Genomic DNA, 20,746 nt, shown 5'->3' with positions numbered 1-20,746 from the left:
GGATCCTCTGTCCGTGAGGATTCTCCAGGCCAGAATACTGGAGTGGGGGACTTCCCTGGTGGTCCAGTGGTTAAGACTCTGTGCTCCCAATGCAGGGGGTCCAGGTTTGATCCCTGGTCAGGGAACTAGATCCCACATGCCAGAACTAAGACCTGGCACAGCCAAATAAATAAATAAAATTTTTAAAAGGGTTTCCAGATCTATTAAAAAAAAAAGAATACAGGAGTGGGTTGTCGTGCCCTCATCCAGGGAACCTTCCCAACCCAGGGATCGAACCCACATCTCTTGCGTCTCCTGCATTGGCAGGTGGGTTCTTTACCACTTGTGCCACCTGGTGAGCCCCATATATGTGTATACACACACATATATTTCCCGATGTATACATTTTACTATTTGAACTATTTTTAAGTGTGTCGTCCAATGGTATTAAATATAGTCACATTGTTGTGCAGCCATTACCACCATCCATCTCCAGAACGTTTTCATCATCAACTGAAACTCTGTATCTGTGAAACAACTCCTTACTCCCTCCCCCAGCCCTTGGTAACCACTATTCTGCTTTCTGCCTCAGTGAACGTGACTACCCTCCCTAGGTACTTCACACAGGTGGAATCACACAGTATCTGTCCTTTTGTATGTGGCTTATTTCACTTAGCATGATGTTTCCAGGGCTCATCCATGTTGTAACATGTGTCACAATTTCTTTCCTTTTCAAGGTTGAATAATCATCCAAAATTTGTTTTTTACAGTAAATGTGAAACATCTGGTGGATTTACTGTTGCTCACTATCGTATCACATTTCTCTAGTCACACCCTCTGGTGACTGTAGAGAAAACTACCCCTGAATTGTGTAAAGGCTGTACAAATGAAAAATAAGAGACAGTTCTCCTTGATGAAAATAAGGAAAGAGGACCTCCTCCTTTTTTGTTCAAAATTTCTTTCTTTGTCCTTTTCAAATATATGTGAAAATGAATGTCATTCAGTCCCGTCCGACTCTTTGCGACCCTATGGACGGTAGCCTGCCAGCCTCCTCTGTCCATGGAATTCTCCAGGCCAGAATACTGGAGTGGGTTGCTGCTCCCTTCTCCAGGGGATCTTCCCAACCCAGCGATTGAACCCAGGTCAGTTAAATATATGTACATCTGTATAATGGCTAAACAATCTCTGCCAGCCTCACAACTCTGGAAAGTTTCCTTCAGGACCTGGGAGCCATCTTTTGAAATACAAACATCCAGGGAGATATCACCCCTAACTCCCAGTTCCTATGGGAGGAAGGGCCCTAAGTTTTCCATGGGAGCCTTGCTCCAGTTTGCTAAACCATCTCCTGTCCTAAAGGTGTGACAAATTTGTTTCTTCTCTGGATAAGCCAGTATAGATGGTCTTCCCAATGACTGTGATGAAGTTAGGAGAACTATGTGTGACATAAGGTCCTGTTGAGTCCTCTTGAAACCGTGTAACTCAGATTGGGACTCGAACCCCTGGTTTTTTAACTCAAAAAACTAAAATCATGGCATCCAGTCCCATCACTTCATGGCAAATAGATGGGGGGAAAGTGGAGACAGTGACAGATTTTATTTTCTTGGGTTCCAAAATCACTGTGGATGGTGACTGCAGTCATGAAACTAAAAGATGCTTGCTCTTTGAAAGAAAAGTTATGACAAGCTTAAACAGTGTGTTAAAAAGCAGAGACATCACTTTGCTGACAAAGGTCCATCTAGTCAAAGTTATGGTTTTTCTGTAAGTCATGTATGAATGTAAGAGTTAGACCATAAAGAAGGCTGAATGATGAAGAATTGATGCTTTTGAATTGTGAGTCCCTTGGACAGCAAATAGTCATGTATGGATGTGAGAGTTGGACCATAAAGAAAGCTGAGCACTGAAGAATTGATGCTTTTGAACTGTGGTGTTGGAGAAGACTCTTGAGAGTCTCTTGGACTGCCAGGAGATCAAACCAGGAAATCAACCTGAATATTCATTGGAAGGATTGATGCAGGAGCTGAAGCTCCAATACTTTAGCCACCTGATGTGAAGAACTGACTCACTGGAAAAGACCCTGATGCTGGGAAACATTGAAGGTCGGAGGAGAAGGGTACGGCAGAGGATGAGATGGTTGGATGGCATCACTGACTCGATGGACATGAGTTTGAGTAAGCTCCAGGAGTTGGTGATGGACAGGAAAACCTGGCGTGCTGCAGTCCACGGGGTTGCAAAGAGTTGGACACGACTGAGTGAGTGAACTGGAGGGCAAGGAGATCAAGCCAGTCAATCCTAAAGGAAATCAACCCTGAATATTCACTGGAAGGACTGATGCTGAAGCTGAAGCGCCAATACTTTGGCCATCTCTTGTGAAGAGCCGACTCATTGGAAAAGTCCCTGATGCTGGGAAAGTTGAGGGCAGGAGGGTGACAGAAAATGAGATGGTTGCATGGCATGTTGCAGTTTATGGGGTTGTGAAGAGTTGGACATGACAGCAACTGAACAACAACAACACATACCTGGTCTCAGGACTTGATAGGTCAGGTTCTTGATGTCTCATTGCAGAAAGAATTCAGTGAGAGACAAAGTAATAGGTAAGGAGAGGATTTATTTAGAGAGAAACGCTCCACAGAGTGTGGACCATTTTAGAAGGTGAGAGGCCCTGAAATGTTGTGTGGTTAGTTTTTAACGGGCTGAGTAATTTTAAAGGATGAGTGGGAGGATTATTCCAACTGCTTCAGGGGAATGGGCAGGGATATCCACGAACTGGACTACCACTCACCTTTTGGTCTTTAAGGTTGGACTTAGAACTGTCACGGCGCCTGTGGGTGTCATCATTTAGTGTGCTGATGTGTTACTGAGGCTCAAAGTCTGTTGCTGTTGTTTAGTCACTAAGTCGTGTCCATGTCCGACTTTTTGCAGCTCCTGGATTTCAGTTCACCAGGCTTCCTGTCCCTCACTTTCTCCTGGAGTTTGCTCAAACTCAGGGCGCCTGTGTGTGTGTCTGTCATTTAGCATGCTGATGTGTTACAATGAGCATATACTGAGGCAAAAAGTCTAATGGAAGTCAACTCCTCTGCTATCTGGGACCTTTTTGGTCCTAAACAGTTCATGTCGTGCCTTTGGGCTACGTCACTCTTTTGAATGGTGTGCCCTGCCCCCTTCCCTCCTGTTTCACTCTCACTTGAGGACTAGTGATTATCTGAGAACTTGTATGGTGAGGGTAGAGTCTGCTTGGCTATGTAAGGGAAGGTTTCTTTCTGCCTTGGTGACCGTTTAGCATCGCAGAAGTCACATCTGTGCGTCACAGTCTGGTTCAAAGCTTATTCAATAATAAAATTTTCTTAATCTGCTATCTTTATGGAGTGGTTTTCTGAGTTGGAAGACTTGGGGAAAAAAAAAATTCCCTCGCTGTCGAAAGAGAGCCCAGGAGGGCAGAACACCCTTGTTTGATGTTGTGTGTTATAAGGCCTTTAATTTTTGCTTGAGTTTCAGTCCTTACTATTCATTGGAAGGACTGATGCTGGAGCTGAAGCTCCAATACTTTGGCCACCTGATGTAAAGAACTGACTCTTTGGAAAAAACCCTGATGCTAGGAAACATTGAAGGTGGGAGGAGAAGGGGACGACAGAGGATGAGGTGGTTGGATGGCTTCACGGACTGGATGGACATGTGTTTGAGTAGGCTCCGGGGAGTTGGTGATGGACAGGAAAACCTGGCGTGCTGCAGTCCATGGGGTCGCAAAGCTTCTGATAGGACTGAGCGACTGAACTGACTGACTGCCAGGATCTTAACATTTTCATTTATTGTTTGAGTGACTGGGGATGCAATGTACAACAGTGAATGATACCAACAGACTAGTAGCCCTGTCTTTATCAGCAACTGCATTTATTAAAAAAAAAAAAATCTTACGCTCTCATGGCATGTCAGTGGCACACAGTGTGAGTCTCTCAAAACAAAACACAGAATAAAGTTTTTTTGAAAAAAGATGATCTATACATCATTTCTTCGCAGATTGTAACTTCTCTCTCCTGCCCTGCCTCTTTTTCTAGGAGTCCTGGCCGGTGACCGTCCGTCCGCCCCCTACTTCTCCCTCAGACCCGCCGGTTCACCCAGGCCTTGCCTGGAGGCCGGAGGTTAACTTTCTCCGCTCCTCTCTCTGTTCCCTCCCCTGCGGCCCGCAGGTAGAGAGGCGCGGTCGGACTACAACTCCCAGCATGCCGCGGGCACCGGGTGTCACGTGAGCGCCCGGAAACCCTGGCCGCGGCGGCCCGGGTGAGGTGGCGGCGGGAGCGGCGGGGTTGCGGGCGAGGTTGAGCGAGCAGAGCGGCCGGCCGGGAACGTGACGACTAGTGCGGGTCTCGGGTGAGCGAGCGGCGGTGCGTAGGGCCCACGCCCAGAAGGGCGGGAACCTGGCGTGGGGCAGGGGTGGGGGCGCCGCAGGCGAGGGCCGGTCCGAGGGGCTTCCAGCGACCAGGGGGCCGGGGCGAATAGGCAGACGGTGGCCGCCGGTGGGTGTGGCGCGGCAGGCCAGGCCGGCCGCCGCTCGTTCCCTCCACGCTGGGCCTGGCTTCTCGGCTCCCAGGTGCTCCGGAACCTGGCGAGGCGGGCGAGGACCGCAGGGGAGCGGGACGGAAGGATTGCAGGGCCTCGGGCGAGAGCCTGGCCCCCAGCCAGCGCGGCGGCGCTTGTGCAAGTAAAGGGCTCCTCGTCTAGACCAGGTGAAAGGATCGCTCACAGGTAGGGCGAGGAGGCTTTTGGAAAGGATGTTTGGAGGCCAGAGAAGGAACACAGTCTTAGTGGAATAACTGGGTTTTGCTTTTTGGCAACAACCGTAGTCTCACTCAGGAATTTGATCTGGTTGCTTTTTCGTCATTAACTAGATATTCTTCTTTGCCGAATGTGGTCTGTTTAGTCTCACTTTGGACGGGATTTTGGGAATGTGCCTGCAGAGCTTTTGGTGTTTCCAGAAATTAGGCGATCGCCTGATAATTTACAGAAATGATTATAGGGAGTTTGTGGGGTCGGCAAAGTCTGACTCTTAATGGCCATATGCAGAGGAGCAACTAAGCCCATGTGCCACAACTACTGAAGCCCAGGAGCCTAGAGCCTGTGTTCGGCAACAAGTGAAGCCATTACAAGGAGAAGCCTGTGCACAGCAACTAGAGTGGCCCCTGATCACTGCAACTAGAGAGTGGCCCGCCCCCGCTCCCCCATCACGGCAGCTAGAGAAAGCCTGCACGCAGCAAGGAAGACCCAGAGCAATCAAAAATAATAAATTAATAATAAAGATTAAGAGAAGGCTGTCATCTGGACTTCACATGGCCCACACACACAGCATGAAAGTTCCAGCTAGAACAGCTTTCTTCAGTGTTCTGATGCCTGAATGATTTTTTTTTCCATTGTTGAATGTTTGCTGTATGGCAGGCACTATACTTCGAACCCTTTTTAAATGATCTCATGTAAATCATTCAGTGAGGAAATTGAGACTCAAAGAAGTGAAGTCAAGTGTCTTGGATTCTAGCTGGAACTTTCATGCTGTTGTGTGGGCCATGTGTGACTTCAGATGACAGTCTTCTCTTGATCTGTTTTTATTATTAATTTATTTATTATTTTTGATTGTGCTGGGTCTTCCTTGCTGCCTGCAGGCTTACTCTGGTTGCCCTGATGGGGGGAGGCGGGGCTCCTCTCTAGTTGCAGTGATCAGGGACCACTCTCTAGCTGCGGTGCACAGGCTTCTCCTTGTAATGGCTTCACTTTTTGCCAAGCACAGGCTCTGGGCCCTTGGGCTTCTGTAGCTGTGGCACATGAGCTTAGTTACTCCTCTGCATATGGAATCTCCCTGGACTGGGGATCAAACCCATGTCCCCTGCATTGGCAGGTGGATTCTTATCCACTGCTCCACCAGGGAAGTCCTGTTAATCTTTGATTTCAGTCTCTGCATCAGAAAATAACCCCAAAAGGATACTTGTAGAAGCTCAAAATCAGTGTGGTGAATTGTTGCTGATTAGCAGTGTGTATTAGTCATCGTCTCAGGTTCTGATTTGTCTTGTTCATCAGTGATAAGGAAATGTCATAGCAATGACCTTTAACTTGACTGTAAGTTCTTTGTCTCGGAGAGGGAAAGATTTCTATCTTGAAAACTATTGTCTTTGGAATATGTTCAGAATAGGTAGGAAGAATGTGGTTTGGGGAATACTAGAATGAGCTGAGAGAATTTTCTAGAAAAATGGTAAGTATTTTACATATGTGAGTGAGTGCAAGTCGCTCAGTCGTGTTCGATTCTTTGCGACCCAATAAACTATACAGTCCATGGAATTCTCTAGGCCAGAATACTGGAATGGGTAGCCTTTCCCTTCTCCAGGGGATCTTCCCAACCCAGGGATTGAACCCAGGTCTCCTGCATTGCAGGCAGATTCTTTACCAGCTGAGCCAAAGGGAAGCCCGAGAATAGTGGAGTGGGTAGCCTATTCCTTCTTTTTTTTTTCCCTCACTGCATTATGCACAATTTTAATTCAATTCTTGGAACACCCAAATAGGTGAGTTAGTGACAATGTTAACAGAGGATCTTCCCAACCCAGGAATTGAACTGGGGTCTCCTGCATTGCGTGCGGATTCTTTACCAACTACATCTGTGGTAAGGAACAATTTGAGAAGAGAGAAAATTTACAGGAAGGCTTGTGTATGTGTGCTAGATGTAAAATAGTGAAACCTTGCAGGAGGCTGTTGCATTAGACTTGATGGAAGAGATGGGTGGTTGATTTTGGTAGCAGCGTGGGGATGGATAGAAGAGGATGGATTGGGGATGAACTTTGAGGTGAAAAGGATGGATTTAGCAATGGGTTGGATGCGGAAGCTGAGAGGTAGGGAGAAATGAGGGCTATGTGCTAGTTGCCTTGGTGGTACCATATTCTGAGGACAGTGCTGGTGAGGGACAGGCTTAGAGGGAGACAGTGAAGAATTGTGTTGTAGCTCCAAGGATGGCCAAGTGGTCAGTTGGCTGTCGTGTTGGAGTTCTGGAGGGTCTGGGTTAGAGCTGGTGCTCTGGGAGTCATTGGCAGAAAGCCGTGGAGATGACCGTGGCAGATGACGGGGAGACAGAGTTTGAAGTTGAGAGAGAGCCGTTTAAATGGTTATCTTAGAGGCTGAGGAAGCAGGTCATTAGGGAAGTGAAGACTTGCTGGGCAGTGTTGCATGCCCTTTGAGGTTTGTGGTTTTGAATCTAAAAAGCAAAACCAGCCCGCTCGTGTGATTTTTCTCTGGCAAAACTCCACCACTTAGGCGCAGAGGAGGCGGTCAGAGGCCAGCAAGGAAAAAGGGCTCATAAAGCAGATAAACCTAGATTCTAAGTTGGGAAAGAAGAGAAGGAGGACACGAGCAGGGTCATGGATGAAAACATGGGCAGGTGACCGAGTTGGGAGCTTGCTGAGGTAAAATGACTGTTCGAGTGGAGAGCCTGAAGTAAGCAGTTTTCTGGAAGGAAGGAAAGTTGGATGTTTGAAATCCAGTTTGAGAGGTGAAAAGACAGACATGGCTCAGACGGTAAAGAATCTGCCTGCACTGTGACAGACCCAGCCAGGTTTGATCCCTGGGTCAGGAAGATCCTCTGGAGAAGGAAATGGCAACCCACTCCAGTATTCTTGCCTGGAGAATACTGGATGCACTTAGCGCTGACTGGTTGATGCACTTACTGTTAACTGGAAACTGGCTGGGTTTTGACCACGGAGTGGGTTTTTCTTGTGCAATAGAAGAAAAGATTGATGGGGAGGAGGCCAGGGGACTGCGGGGTTATCCCCTTGGGTGTGGACAAGAGATAGAACAGGCGGACAGTGGAAGAACAGGGGACAAGAGCTGGGAGGGGCAGTGGGCAGCAAGGCCCAGGAGCTTCAGAGAAACTGGGGTTTCGTCAGGAGGAAAAGTGGTTGTGAGAAGTAAGATTGCTTCTCCCTGAAATACCCCGGGGGAAGTGGTGTTATCTCGGGGCACGCAGGAGTCCACCAGGGTAAATAAGAAAGGCAGGAACTTGCAAAACAGGGTCCTGATATACAGAACTTGATTAACCACTTCTGTCCATTTCCAGAGAGCATGTCCTTCCTGCAGTGGGGTGGGGTGGCTGGGCGAGGTTGGGTCTGATGAGATGGAGGTGACAAGTGATCACCTTTTCTGCCTTTTTTTTTTGTCTTTCCTCTTTGCAGTCTGTCTCCCTCCAAGAAAACTTTAATTCTTATTATATTTGAGCTGGAATGGATTCTAAATATGTGTGGAAAGTGAAATTTGTGGAATGTCTTATATTTCAAGGCAGTGTTTATAAGGGGGAGATTGCTCTCTGCCTGGATGTGTCACAGTTGAAGCCATCTTTCATTCAGCCTGGATCACACGATACAGAGTATTCCATCCTGGGAAGTACCTTGTGTGGAAGATCCTGTGGGTCTCCAGAAAGCTTCCTGACAAATCAAATGAGTTAGTGATCTCGATCTTGCCTTGAGAAGTATTACAGAACAGGGCTTGATGGTTCTTTCTGATGGCAAGGACCTAACTTCTTATATATTTAATTTTTTTAAAGATCATTCTTATTCTCCCATGACATTTCTATATTCAGTATTCATGGATTAAGAAAATACTAAATGACCAACTTCTATTAATTTAGAAACACTTGAATTTTGGTTATATTGATTATTATAGCACTTACATACACTTGAAAAATGTTAGATTTGTTTAGTCTATACTAAGAGCCAGAAAGAAAATGTGCTTGATGGACTCAGACTTGGTAAAAACTCTGTGCTTCCCAAGGGCCCCAGAGCTCACAGATGATCAGAAATCACTTCTATGATGTAGGGCATATAAGTACGAGGTATTGTTAATGATTATAATTACCTAGGACCAGGTGTTGTAATAGTATTCAATTTAAATGGCTTTCTGCCAACATCAGGTGAATGTTTAAAACTCTTTCCCATTGTAATTATGAAGCATTTTCTCTCACGTCACTGTAGCTAAGGAAAAAGTGGTTTATTTAGGAACTAAATCTAGGCAGTCTCAAACATCTTAGTAGTGATTTAAAACCATTGGGCTTCCCAGGCGGCTCAGTATGTAAAGAATCCGCCTGCAGTGCAGGAGCCTGCCTGCAGTGCAGGAGACCTGGGTTTGATCCTTGAGTTGGAAAGATCCCTCGGAGAAGGAAGTGGCAACCCACGCCAGGATTCTTTCCAGATGGTAGTCATTTAAAGCCATTATTGTTGCTTACAGCCCTGAAATCCTCAACCATTATTACTGAAGCAACGTAATCGAGGTCTGTTGGAGCATATATTTTTGGAATTATTATCTTACCTGATTAGTTATAGAATTTTGTAACCATGCCCTCTTCTGAAGTATTCAGTCCAGCGTTTTGAGTTGTGAATGTGTTCAGTTCAAAGAACTAGGATTTGTAAAGAGTGGTTAAAGCTTGGAGTTGTTTCACTTGGGTGTCACGTTTAATTTGGGGGTTGGAGGTAAATTTAGCAGTAACACTAGTAGCTCTTGGGTTCGTCACTTCCTGGAATTATAGACAGAAAGTTCATTTACGTTTTTGTGAGAGGAAATTTGTAGTCTTACTTGGCTCATAATTTTGTTAACATTTTTCAAGGAGAATGAGTATATGAAATGAGCTACATCTTCCTGTTATGGGGTTAACCGTGGGCAAATCAGTGACCGAAATAATTATCTTAATATCTTGCATGTGTTGTTTATTGTGGTCTCATAACTCTCAGAAGAGACAGGCCATTTTACAAATGACGTATCTGTGAATCAGAGAGACTGACTAGTCCCAAGGCTCACAGCCAGTTGGTGAATCAGCTATCGTGTTTATATAATTTTAACCACCTCAGCTTTGTACTTTTAATTGCAAAGTTTCAAGAATAGCCTTTCAACTGGGTCTCTTCAACTTTTAAGGTTTTCAGTTCACCTGCCAAGCGGTAGTATGCATTATAATAGAGAACAGGATTATAAATAGCAGGTACAGGGAACACAGCCTTGGGCAAAGTCCTATGATAAATTGACTTTAGTGTTGGGAGCTCTTGAGTTTGTCTCCTACCTTGACTGTTTATAATACAAGATATTTATATGTTTAAAATACAAGATGCTTTGTTAATTTTATTTTTTCCTACTGTGCAGATAAATCATAGAACTTTTCCAACACTGTGGATGTTTTCCACAGTAAGATACACGTTTATTGTAGAACTTTTAGGAAAGTATATAGAAAACTAAAACTACCTATATTTGTGCTACCCAGAAAGAGCTATATATTCCTTATTTACTTGTAAATATTATATAAACCTAGAGTTCGGTTTGGAGAAGGCAATGGCAACCCACTCCAGTACTGTTGCCTGGAAAATCCCATGGACAGAGGAGCCCGTTAGGCTGTAGTCCATGGGGTCGCGAAGAGTCGGACACGACTGAGCGACTTCACTTTCACTTTTCACTTTCACACATTGGAGAAGGAAATGGCAACCCACTCCAGTGTTCTTGCCTGGAGAATCCCAGGGATGGGAGAGCCTTCTGGGCTGCCGTCTAGGGCGTTGCACAGAGTCAGACACGACTGAAGCGACTTAGCAGCAGCAGCAGGAGAGTTTGGTTGATTACATTTATACGTCATATGCTACTTTTTTCGCCTGACATTTTGTCGTGTTATGCAGAAGTCTTAATTGCCTTCCAGTGCAGGGGATGTCGGTTCGATCGTTGGTTAGGAAACTGAGAACCTACGTGCCTTGAAGCAACTCAGCCTACTGGCCCCAACTAGAGAAAGATCAGGCGGCACAGTGAAGACCCAGCACAGCCAAAAAAAAGAAGTCTCAATTATCATGTCAAACGATGCAGTGATAAAATCTTCAGCCAGATGTAATTCAGCCACTGTAATTTAATTGCGCCCATCTTATTACATGTTTAGGTTGTTTCTGCAGACTCATAACTGGAGACATTGAGTTTAGATGCTTTATGCTTATTACTCTTGGGCTTCAGAGCCTGGGTGAGACTTTCTGAGAGGGCAGAGGAGAGGTGAGAGGAAGTAGTGGAATGAGATGGCAGAGGAGTGGCCCTGTTTCTTTCCCCTGCTCCTTTATGACAGAGTTCGTTTCTTCATATAAGAAGAAATGACTTTTTGGGAAAACTTCCTTATGTATAGAGTTGAATGTATCTTGTATTTCTTTAGGAATAGCCCTGACAGTTGAATTCTTTCTTTTTTTTTTTTTTTGGTCAGTGGCTCTTGAGGAACACGGCCAGATCATCTTCCTGTAAAATGTGTTAATTTTCACTTCTGTCAGCAGTGTATGAGAGTTTAGGATCTTTAGATCTTGAGCTACATTGAACAGTCTTTAACTGTGCAAACTTTTTTTTATTACCATAATTGTCATTTCTTATGTTCTAATAAGATTAGAACTTTTGTTTGATAAGTTTAACAGCCGTTTCATTTCTTCTAAGTTGTCTATTCATTTCCTTTGCTCATTTTCGGGCCTGAATTAGTGATTTTCCTGTCAGTCTGTGTGAGAGTTCATTCTGTTAGGATGTAATCTTTTGTCCAGGATTTCTTTTTAAAAGGCTGGCTAATAGCTATAAAACATAATTATCAATCTGATTTTCTGGTGTCAACTAATCCATGTGATCCCCACCCCCGTCAAGGTCTGATTCTATAGTGTTTAGTCTAAATAATTCCATTTTTGGATAATATGCCTATTATGAGTAATGTTAATTATATGTTTTGTCTTTCCAGAAAGAAGAAATGATGTAAGCCATTCACTATCCAGACTTTAAGGTCACGGTGAGAAGGAAGGTCAGGAGGAACATGGCCTGGCCAAATATTTTTCAAAGAGGAACTCTGCTCTCCCGGTTCAGCCATCATCATGTGGTCGTGTTCCTGCTCACCTTCTTCAGGTAAGTGGACCTCTGAAACTCTGCTCTTCTCGTTCTTGTTCTCCTTTTGAAGGAGTTGTTTATTGCATGGCAAGGCTGGCTTGACTAATGGTCTCCTGTTCTTTGTGATAGCTCTAGTATTGCGGTTCTTCATTCTCGCCTGCATTTGGCAATGTTTGAAGACATTTTTAGTTGTCACGCTGGGGGAATGGGTGCTGCTTGTATCTAGTAGGTAGAGACCAGGGATGCTACTAAACATCTTACAGTGCCTGGGACAGCCCCCCATGGTAGAGAACTTGGGGAGCCCAAAATGTCAGTACGGCTTCCCTGGTGGCTCAGACAGTGAAGAATCTGTGTGCGATGCCGGAGCTGCAGGTTTGATCCCTGGGTTGGGAAGATCCCCTGGAGAAGGGAATGGCAACCCCCTCCAGTATTCTTTCCTGGAGAATCTCATGGACAGAGGAGCCTGGCGTACTACAGTCCATGGGGTCGCAAAGAGTCGGACATAACTGAGCCACTAACACAAAATGTCAGTACTGCTGTGATTGAAAAACCTTGATCTGATATAAAGTCCTTAAATAGTTAAAACCAGGAGCTTGAAAGCAAAGGATGTGCGTTTCCAGGGAGTGCTCTGTGCCTCACTGAGCAGTAGAGATGGTAGGAGACCTCTGTGAGGAACTCTGGTTGCTCTTGTGAGAGCCTGGCCTGTCAGCATGACCGAGGAGTCGACCGTGTCTGACTCAGGGGCCTTTGGTGGCTCTCAGTAGTGGCCTGTTGATGACGTCAGCCACACTTTTTGGTGTTAGGGGCACAGTATTCACAAATTCTGTGGCTCAGTATTTGGATTATTTCCTCTGAATAGATTTTATTATTGTTTATTGAAGGCACCACAAATGATAATTTTTTTTTCAAGGCAGAAACTAGGAAAATGGTTTTCTAATTATATAAGAGTTGATAGGTAATTTTAGATACTTGCTTTACAGGAAATCCACTTGTGAGGGGTTGAGGAAAAGACAGGCCTCAAGGAAAGAGCTACTGAATGGCTAGCGTAGGGAGTGGCCAGAGGTTGCTAAAGGCTTGGCCTTACGGAACTGCAAATGTGATTTTAAGGGGTTGGGATCTGTCACATCTCCACCTTCTAGGTCCAGGGACCTGTTGCAAGTGAACATGGGGGTTTATATGGAAGAAGACAAATTAATTGCTTCTTTGCTTAGTGGAGGCTGTTTCAATGGATAGTTTTTATAAAGCAATATCTTTCTTTTTTAAAAGAGAAGAATTCTAAGATTGGATAAAACATGGCAATACATCTGTGATTTTGTCGAATGTGTTTTCTTTTTTATGCATTCAGCTGTATTTCCTCTTTCTTTTGTAGTTACTCATTGCTCCATGCGTCAAGAAAAACATTTAGCAATGTCAAAGTCAGTATCTCTAAGCAGTGGACCCCAAGTGCTTTTAACAAGTCAACTGAATTACTGCCTGTGGAGGTAAGCAGAGGAAAGAGCTGGGATGAATTTAAGAAGGAAACCTTGCCCATCCATAAATTAAGTTCTGTTTTATTTCATTCATCCTTTGGATGACTTACTCTTTCCTGTGGTATAAAATCCAAACTGTTCTGCCTGCCTTCTTAGCTTGCTCTGATTTAGGTCTGTTTTACCATTTCAACCAACTTATTTCTCACTGTTCTGAAATCACACAGTTCTGTTTTTCTTATTGTTTAGTGGCTAAGTCACGCCTGACTCTTTGTGACCCCATAGACTGCAGCACACCAGGCTCCTCTGTTCTCCACTGTCTCCTGGAATTTTTGCTCAAATTCATGTCCATTGAGTCAGTGATGCCATCTAACCATCTCATCCTCTGCTACCCCCTTCTTTTGCCTTTGGTCTTTCAAAGCATCAGGGTCTTTTCCATGAGTCGGTTCTTTGCATCAGGTGGCCAATGTTGAAGCTTCACCTTCAGCACAAGTCCTTCCAGTGAATATTCAGAGTTGATTTTCTTTAGGATTGACTGGTTTGATCTCCTTGCTGTCTAAGGGACTCTCAGGAATCTTCACCAGCACCACAGTTCAAAAGCATCAGTTCTTTGGTGCTCAGCCTTCTTTATGATCCAACTCTCACATCCGTTCAAGACCACTGGAAAAACCATATTTTTAACTCTACAGACATTTGTTGGCAAAGTGATGTCTCTGCTTTTTAATACACTGTCTAAGTTTGTCATAGCTTTCTTTCCAAGGAGCAAACGTCATGGCTGCAGTCACCATCCTAGTGATTTTGGAGTCTAAGAAAATAAAATCTATCACTGCTTCCAGTTGAAGTGAAGTGAAGTGAAAGTTGCTCAGTCACGTCCAACTCTTTGCAACCCCGTGGACTATACAGTCCATGAAATTCTCCAGGCCAGAATACTGGCGTGGGTAGCCTTTCCCTTCTCCAGGGGATCTTCCCGACCCAGGGATCGAACCCAGGTCTCCCACGTTGCAGGCAGATTCTTTACCATCTGAGCCACAGGGAAGCCCAATAATACTGGAGTGGGTAGCCTATCCCTTCTCCAGGGGATCTTCCCAACCCAGGGATCGAACCCGGGTCTCCTGCATTGCAGGCGGATTCTTTACCAACTGAGCTATGAGGGAAGCCCACTTTCTCCCCTTCTATTTGCCATAAAGTGATGGGACTGGATGCTAGGATATTAGTTTTTTGAATGTTGAATTTTAAGCCAGCTTTTTCGCTCTCCTCTTTCACCCATATCAAGCAGCTCTTTAGTTCCTCTTCACTTTCTGCCATTAGTGGTATCATCTGCTTATCTGAGGTTGTTGATATTTTTCCTGGCAATTTTGATTACAGCTTGTGATTCATCCAACCCAACATTGCGCATGATGTACTCTGCATGTAAGTTAAATAAACAGAGTGACAGTATACAGCCTTGACATACCCTTTCCCACTTTTGAACCAGTCCATTGTTCTATGTCTAGTTCTAACTGTTGCTTCTTGACCTGCATACAGGTTTCTCAGGAGGCAAGTGAGGTGGTTTGGTATTCCTATCTCTTTAAGAATTTTCCACAGTTTATTGTGATCCACACAATCAAAGGCTTTAGCGTAGTCAGTGAATCAGTAGTAGATGTTTTTCTTGGAATTCCCTTGCTTTCTCCATGATCTAGCTGCTTCTGCTGCTGCTAAATCACTTCAGTAGTGTCCGACTCTGTGTGACCCCATGGACTGCAGCCTGCCAGGCTCCTCCACCCATGGAATTTTCCAGGCAAGAACACTGGAGTGGGTTGCCATTTCCTTCTCCAGTGCATGAAGGTGAAAAGTGAAAGTGAAGTCTCTCAGTCGTGTCCGACTCTGTGCGACCCCATGGACTGCAGCCTACCAGGCTCCTCAGTCCATGGGATTTTCTAGGCAAAAGTACTGGAGTGGGGTGCCATTGCTTTCTCCTCCATGATCTAGCAAATGTTGGCAATTGGATCTATGGTTCCTCTGCCCTTTCTAAATCAGCTTGTACATCTAGAAGTTCTCAGTTTATGTACTGCTGAAACCTATCTTGAAGGATTTTTTAGCATAACCTTGCTTACATGTGAAATGAGTGCAGTTGTGCAGAAGTTTGAATATTCTTTGACATTACCTTTCTTTGGGATTGAAATTAAAACTGACCTTACCAGTTCTATGGCCACTTCTGAGCTTTCTAAATTTGCTGGCACATTGAGTGCAGCACTTTAACAGCATCATCTTGTAGGATTTGAAGTAGGTCAGCTGTAATTCCATCACCTCCACTAGCTTTGCTCGTAGTGATGCTTCCTAAGGCCCACTTGACTTCGCATTCCAGGAGATCTGGCTCTAGGTGACTGACGACACAATCATGGTTGTCTGGGTCATGAAGACCTTTCTTGTATAGTTGTTCTGTGTATTCTTGCCACTTCTTAATCTCTTGATTCTGTTAGGTCCTTACTGTTTCTGTCCTTTCTCACGCCCATCCTTGCATGAAACGTTCCCTTAATATCTCCAATTTTCTTGAAGAGATCTCTAGTTTTTCCCATTTTATTGTTTTCCTCTATTTCGTTGCGTTGTTTATTGAATAAGGCTTTCTTGTCTCTGCCTGCTGTTCTCTGGAACTCTGTATTCAGTTGGGTATATCTTTGCCGTTCTCCCTTGCCTTTCACTTCTCTTTTTTCCTTGGCTATTTGTAAAGCCTCAGACAACCATTTGCCTACTTCCATTTCTTTTTCTTTGGGATGGTTTTGATCACTGCCTCCTGTACAGTGTTATGAACCTCTGTCCATAGTTCTTCAGGCACTCTGTCTACCCTTGAATCTGTACGTCACCTCCACTGTGTGAGATTTGATTTAGGTCATACCTGAATGCATAGTGGTTTTCCTTACTTTCTTTAATTTAAGCCTGAATTTTGCAATAAGGAACTCTAGTTCTGAGCCGCAGTCAGCTCCAGGTCTTGTTTGTGCCGACCATATAGAACTTCTCCTTCTTGGGCTGCAAAGAACGTAATCAATCTTATTTTGATACTGACCATCCATTTGGTGATGTCTACGTGTGGAGTTGTCTCTAAGGGTTGTGAAAGGATATTTGCTCTGATTGTTGTGTTCTCTTGACAAAACTCTGTTAGCCTTTGCCTGCTTCATTTTTGTACTCCAGGGCCAAAGTTACCTGTTATTCTGGATGTCTCTTGATTTTCTACTTTTGCATTCAAATCTCCTGTGATGAAAAGGACATCTTTTTATTCTGGTGTTAGTTCTAGAAGGTGTTGTAGGTCTTCATAGAACCGGCTAACTCTAGTTTCGTCGGCATCAGTGGTTGGGACATAGACTTGGATTACTGTGATGTTGAATGGTTTGCCTTGGAAAGTGAACCAAGATCATTGTGTCATTTTTGAGGTTGCACCCAAGTACTGCGTTTTGAACTCTTTTATTGACTATGACTTTTGAAAGGCAAGCTGTTAAGACTAGATGGCTAGATTTCTTGACTGGGGCTTGACCAGTGCTGTGTGCATAGTGAGTGTGTTTGATCATTCACTGATGTGTCATTAACCCTAAAGATGAAGTGGCCAAGAGAGGAAGCATCAAATTCTTTCTCAACCATCATTGAAAAGTGACCACCCAACTTCTGCTTTAGTACTTCAGGGTGAAGAAACTCCTTGTTTTCTCAGGTGGAGAATTACATTTTTATTTAACTCTCATTATTCAGAAGTTCTTTCTTATGCTAAAGGGTGAGTGTTCTCTTTTATTTTGATCTTAGCTTTTATCCTGAGCCTTGCGTACTAAGTTGATTCTTGCTGCCTCTCAAATATATGCGGAAAATCCGTCTCTCGATTCTGGGTGTTCATTGGAAGGACTGATGCTAAAGCTGAAACTGCAATACTTTGGCCACCTCATGCGACGAGTTGACTCACTGGAAAAGACTCTGATGCTGGGAAAGGTTGGGGGCGGGAGGAGAAGGGGACAACGGAGAATGAGATGGCTGGATGGCATCACCGACTCTGTGGACATGAGTTTGAGTGAACTCCGGGAGTTGGTGATGGACAGGGAGGCCTGGCGTGCTGTGATTCATGGGGTCGCGGAGAGTCGGACACGACTGAGCGACTGAACTGAACTGAAATTTCTCTTGTTTAGGCAGAACATCTGTGCTTCTTCTTCAGCTACAGTTTTCTGACGCCAAGCTCTAAATGTGCTATTTCAGATACAGGCTGATCAGAATATAGAATAACAGGATTGATTTAGGCACTACGCTTTTGGTTATACTGCCTTTGTTTTTAAGGTAGTTGATTGAGGGTCCCCAAGACCACCCTCAGATTTGGTGATTCACTAGAGGGACTCACAGGACTCAGCAAACGACTCAAAACTATGGTTTATTACAGTGATAGGATACAGAGCAATGTCAGCAAAGGGAAAGCACACAGGGTCAGGTCCAGAGGAAAGCAGGCAGAACCTTCCAGGAGTCATGTGTGTGTGTGTGTGTTCCAAGAGTCCCGCGTGTGTGTGTTCGTGTTCCAAGAATCCTAGGAGTTGTGTGTGTGTGTTCCAAGAGTCCCACGCATGTGTGTGTGTGTGTGTTCGTGTTCCAAGAGTCCTGCATGTGTGTGTGTGTGTGTGTTCATGTTCCAAGACTCCCAGAAGTCGTGTGTGTGTGTTCCAAGAGTCCTGCGCATGTGTGTGTGTGTGTGTTCATGTTCCAAGACTCCCAGAAGTCGTGTGTGTGTGTTCCAAGAGTCCCGCGCGCGTGTGTGTGTGTTCGTGTTCCAATAGTCCCAGAAGTCGTGTGTGTGTGTGTGTGTGTGTTCCAAGAGTCCCGCGCATGTGTGTGTTCATGTTCCAATAGTCCCAGGAGTTGTGTGTGTGTGTGTGTGTGTGTTCCAAGAGTCCCGCGCGTGTGTGTGTTTGTGTTCCAAGAGTCCCGCGTGTGTGTGTGTGTTCGTGTTCCAGTAGTCCCAGGAGTTGTGTGTGTGTGTTCCAAGAGTCCCGCGTGTGTGTGTGTGTTCGTGTTCCAATAGTCCCAGGAGTTGTGTGTGTGTGTTCCAAGAGTCCCGCGCGCATGTGTGTGTGTGTTTGTGTTCCAAGAGTCCCACGTGTGTGTGTGTGTTCGTGTTCCAATAGTCCCAGGAGTTGTGTGTGTGTGTATGTGTGTGTGTGTTCCAAGAGTCCCGCACATGTGTGTGCGTGTGTGTGTGTGTGTTCCAAGAGCCCCGCGCGCGCGCGTGTGTGTTCATGTTCCAGTAGTCCCAGGAGTCGTGTGTGTGTGTGTGTGTGTTCCAAGAGTCCCGCGCGTGTGTGTGTGTGTTCGAGTTCCAATAGTCCCAGGAGTTGTGTGTGTGTGTGTGTGTGTGTGTTCCAAGAGTCCCGTGCGCGCATGTGTGTGTTCGTGTTCCAAGAGTCCCGCGTGTGTGTGTGTGTGTTCGTGCTCCAATAGTCCCAGGAGTTGTGTGTGTGTGTTCCAAGAGTCCCGTGCGCGCGTGTGTGTGTTCGTGTTCCAAGAGTCCCGTGTGTGTGTGCATGCGCGCGTGCACACTTAGTCGCTCAGTCGTGTCTGACTGTGTCATAATTGTGCTTCATTCTTTGAGCAACCACCCTGGTGAGGTATTGTCTACCATGGAGTCCTGTTGGAGACTTGGTGGCAGGATTTTTATTGGGGCTGGTCATACTGGCATCATCTGCCTGGCATGTATGAAAATTCCACATTCCCATAAGAAAAGCAAGTGTTAGCCCAAACCATATTATTGGGACAGGCAGTGCAGGCACAGGGAGCCACTCTTAGCCGGGAATGATGGGAACCTTCCCAAGTCCCAAGGTTCCAGGGGCCAACCTTGCCAGATAGATCTGTTTAAGGATACGTATCAGGTCTGTTATGTAACTCTTTCCTGCCGGTAACCAGGTCCTGTTGTTAGTGCATGTTGAACTTGCATTAATTTTCCTGCTAAGATATTTATTTATTTACTTATTATAATTGCTGCTTATTAAAATGAGTTTCATGGGAAATGACCCTGATGCTGGGAAAGATTTCAGGCAGGAGGAGAAGAGGGTGGCAGAGGGTGAGATGGTTGGATGGTATCGCCAACTCAGTGGACATGAGTTTGAGGAAACGCCTGGTGATAGTGAAGGACAGGGAAGCCTGATGTGTTGCCATCCACCGAGTCACAAAGTGTTAGATATGACTTAGCGACTGAACAACACCAGCAGATTTTGATTTGTTCAAAACTGTGGATTCAGGAGTTCAGATGGATTGGTTATGTAGAAGTCAGGTTCTGACATATCTGGGGATCTTTGTATTTCTGTACCTGCCCTGGTGGAGAGCAGTGCCCACTTTCCATTCCCTTTTAGACGTAAACATCCATGTTTTTTCTTTCCTGAAGGCTGCTGCTGGGATCAGAGTGGCTGGGGCAGTATTTACTTCGACTCTTCCTGTGTTTCTGTGTCTATAACTGTCTTAACTCTAGCTTTCCTCCGCGCCTTACTTTCTCGTCCAAAGTGGAAAGATTCTTAAAACCAGAAGTATGTGTAAAATCTGAAAAATGTTTTGTTTACATATATTATTCAATGTTTCTTCAGTTCAGTTCAGTCGCTCAGTCGTGTCTGACTCTCCGCGACCCCATGAATCACAGCACGCCAGGCCTCCCTGTCCATCACCAACTCCTGGAGTTCACTCAAACTCATGTCCAGCGAGTCGATGATGCCATCCAGCCATCTCATTCTCCATCGTCCCCTTCTCCTCCCGCCCCCAACCTTTCCCAGCATCAGAGTCTTTTCCAGTGAGTCAACTCGTCACATGAGGTGGCCAAAATATTGCAGTTTCAGCTTTAGCATCAGTCCTTCCAATGAACACCAAGGATTGATCTCCCTTAGAATGGACTGGTTGGATCTCCTTGAGGTACAAGGGACTCTCAAGAGTCTTCTCCAGCACCACAGTTCAAAAGCATCAATTCTTCGGCGATCAGCTTTCTTCACAGTCCAACTCTCACATCCATACATGACCACGGGAAAAACGATAGCCTTGACTAGATGGACCTTTGTTGGCAAAGTAAAGTCTCTGCTTTTTAATATACTATCAAGGTTGGTCATAACTTTCCTTCCAAGGAGTAAGCGTCTTTTAATTTCATGGCTGCATTTAGCATCTGCAGTGATTTTGGAGCCCCAAAAAATAAAGTCTGACACTGTTTCCACTGTTTTTCCATCTATTTCCCATGAAGTGATGGGACCAGATGCCATGATCTTTGTTTTCTGAATGTTGAGCTGCAAGCCAACCTTTTAACTCTCCTCTTTCACTTTCATCAAGAGGCTTTTGAGTTGCTCTTCACTTTCTGCCATAAGGGTGGTGTCATCTGCATATCTGAGGTTATTGATATTTCTCCCGGCAATCTGGATTCCAGCTTGTGCTTCTTCCGGCCCAGTGTTCCTCATGATGTA

The 20,746-nt window shown here is 45.1% G+C and overlaps 1 protein-coding gene across 3 annotated transcripts in view; it reads left to right on the top strand.

Annotated features, from left to right (window-relative positions):
* The first annotated feature begins 4,205 nt into the window (after positions 1 to 4,205).
* The window catches only part of SLC37A3 (solute carrier family 37 member 3), a 54,362-nt gene continuing 37,821 nt past the window's right edge, over positions 4,206 to 20,746 (top strand). Inside the window, exons 1-3 of one of the 3 annotated variants that reach the window (XM_055421363.2) lie at positions 4,206 to 4,341; positions 11,714 to 11,874; positions 13,226 to 13,337. In XM_055421363.2, coding sequence (XP_055277338.2) covers positions 11,786 to 11,874; positions 13,226 to 13,337 — 201 coding nt within the window. In that variant the 5' untranslated portion in view covers positions 4,206 to 4,341; positions 11,714 to 11,785. Of the gene's footprint in view, positions 4,356 to 11,713; positions 11,875 to 13,225; positions 13,338 to 20,746 lie in introns of those variants that run through there. The other 2 variants (XM_088834693.1, XM_055421364.2) reach the window with 2 other exon arrangements.

The sequence above is a fragment of the Moschus berezovskii genome, chromosome 3 (genome assembly GCF_049115385.1).
Source record: "Moschus berezovskii isolate FMDL1 chromosome 3, NW_MosBer_1.0, whole genome shotgun sequence".
Lineage (NCBI taxonomy): Eukaryota > Metazoa > Chordata > Mammalia > Artiodactyla > Moschidae > Moschus > Moschus berezovskii.
Note: the sequence above shows the minus strand (reverse complement) of the source record. Positions and strands in the feature narration are given on the sequence as shown.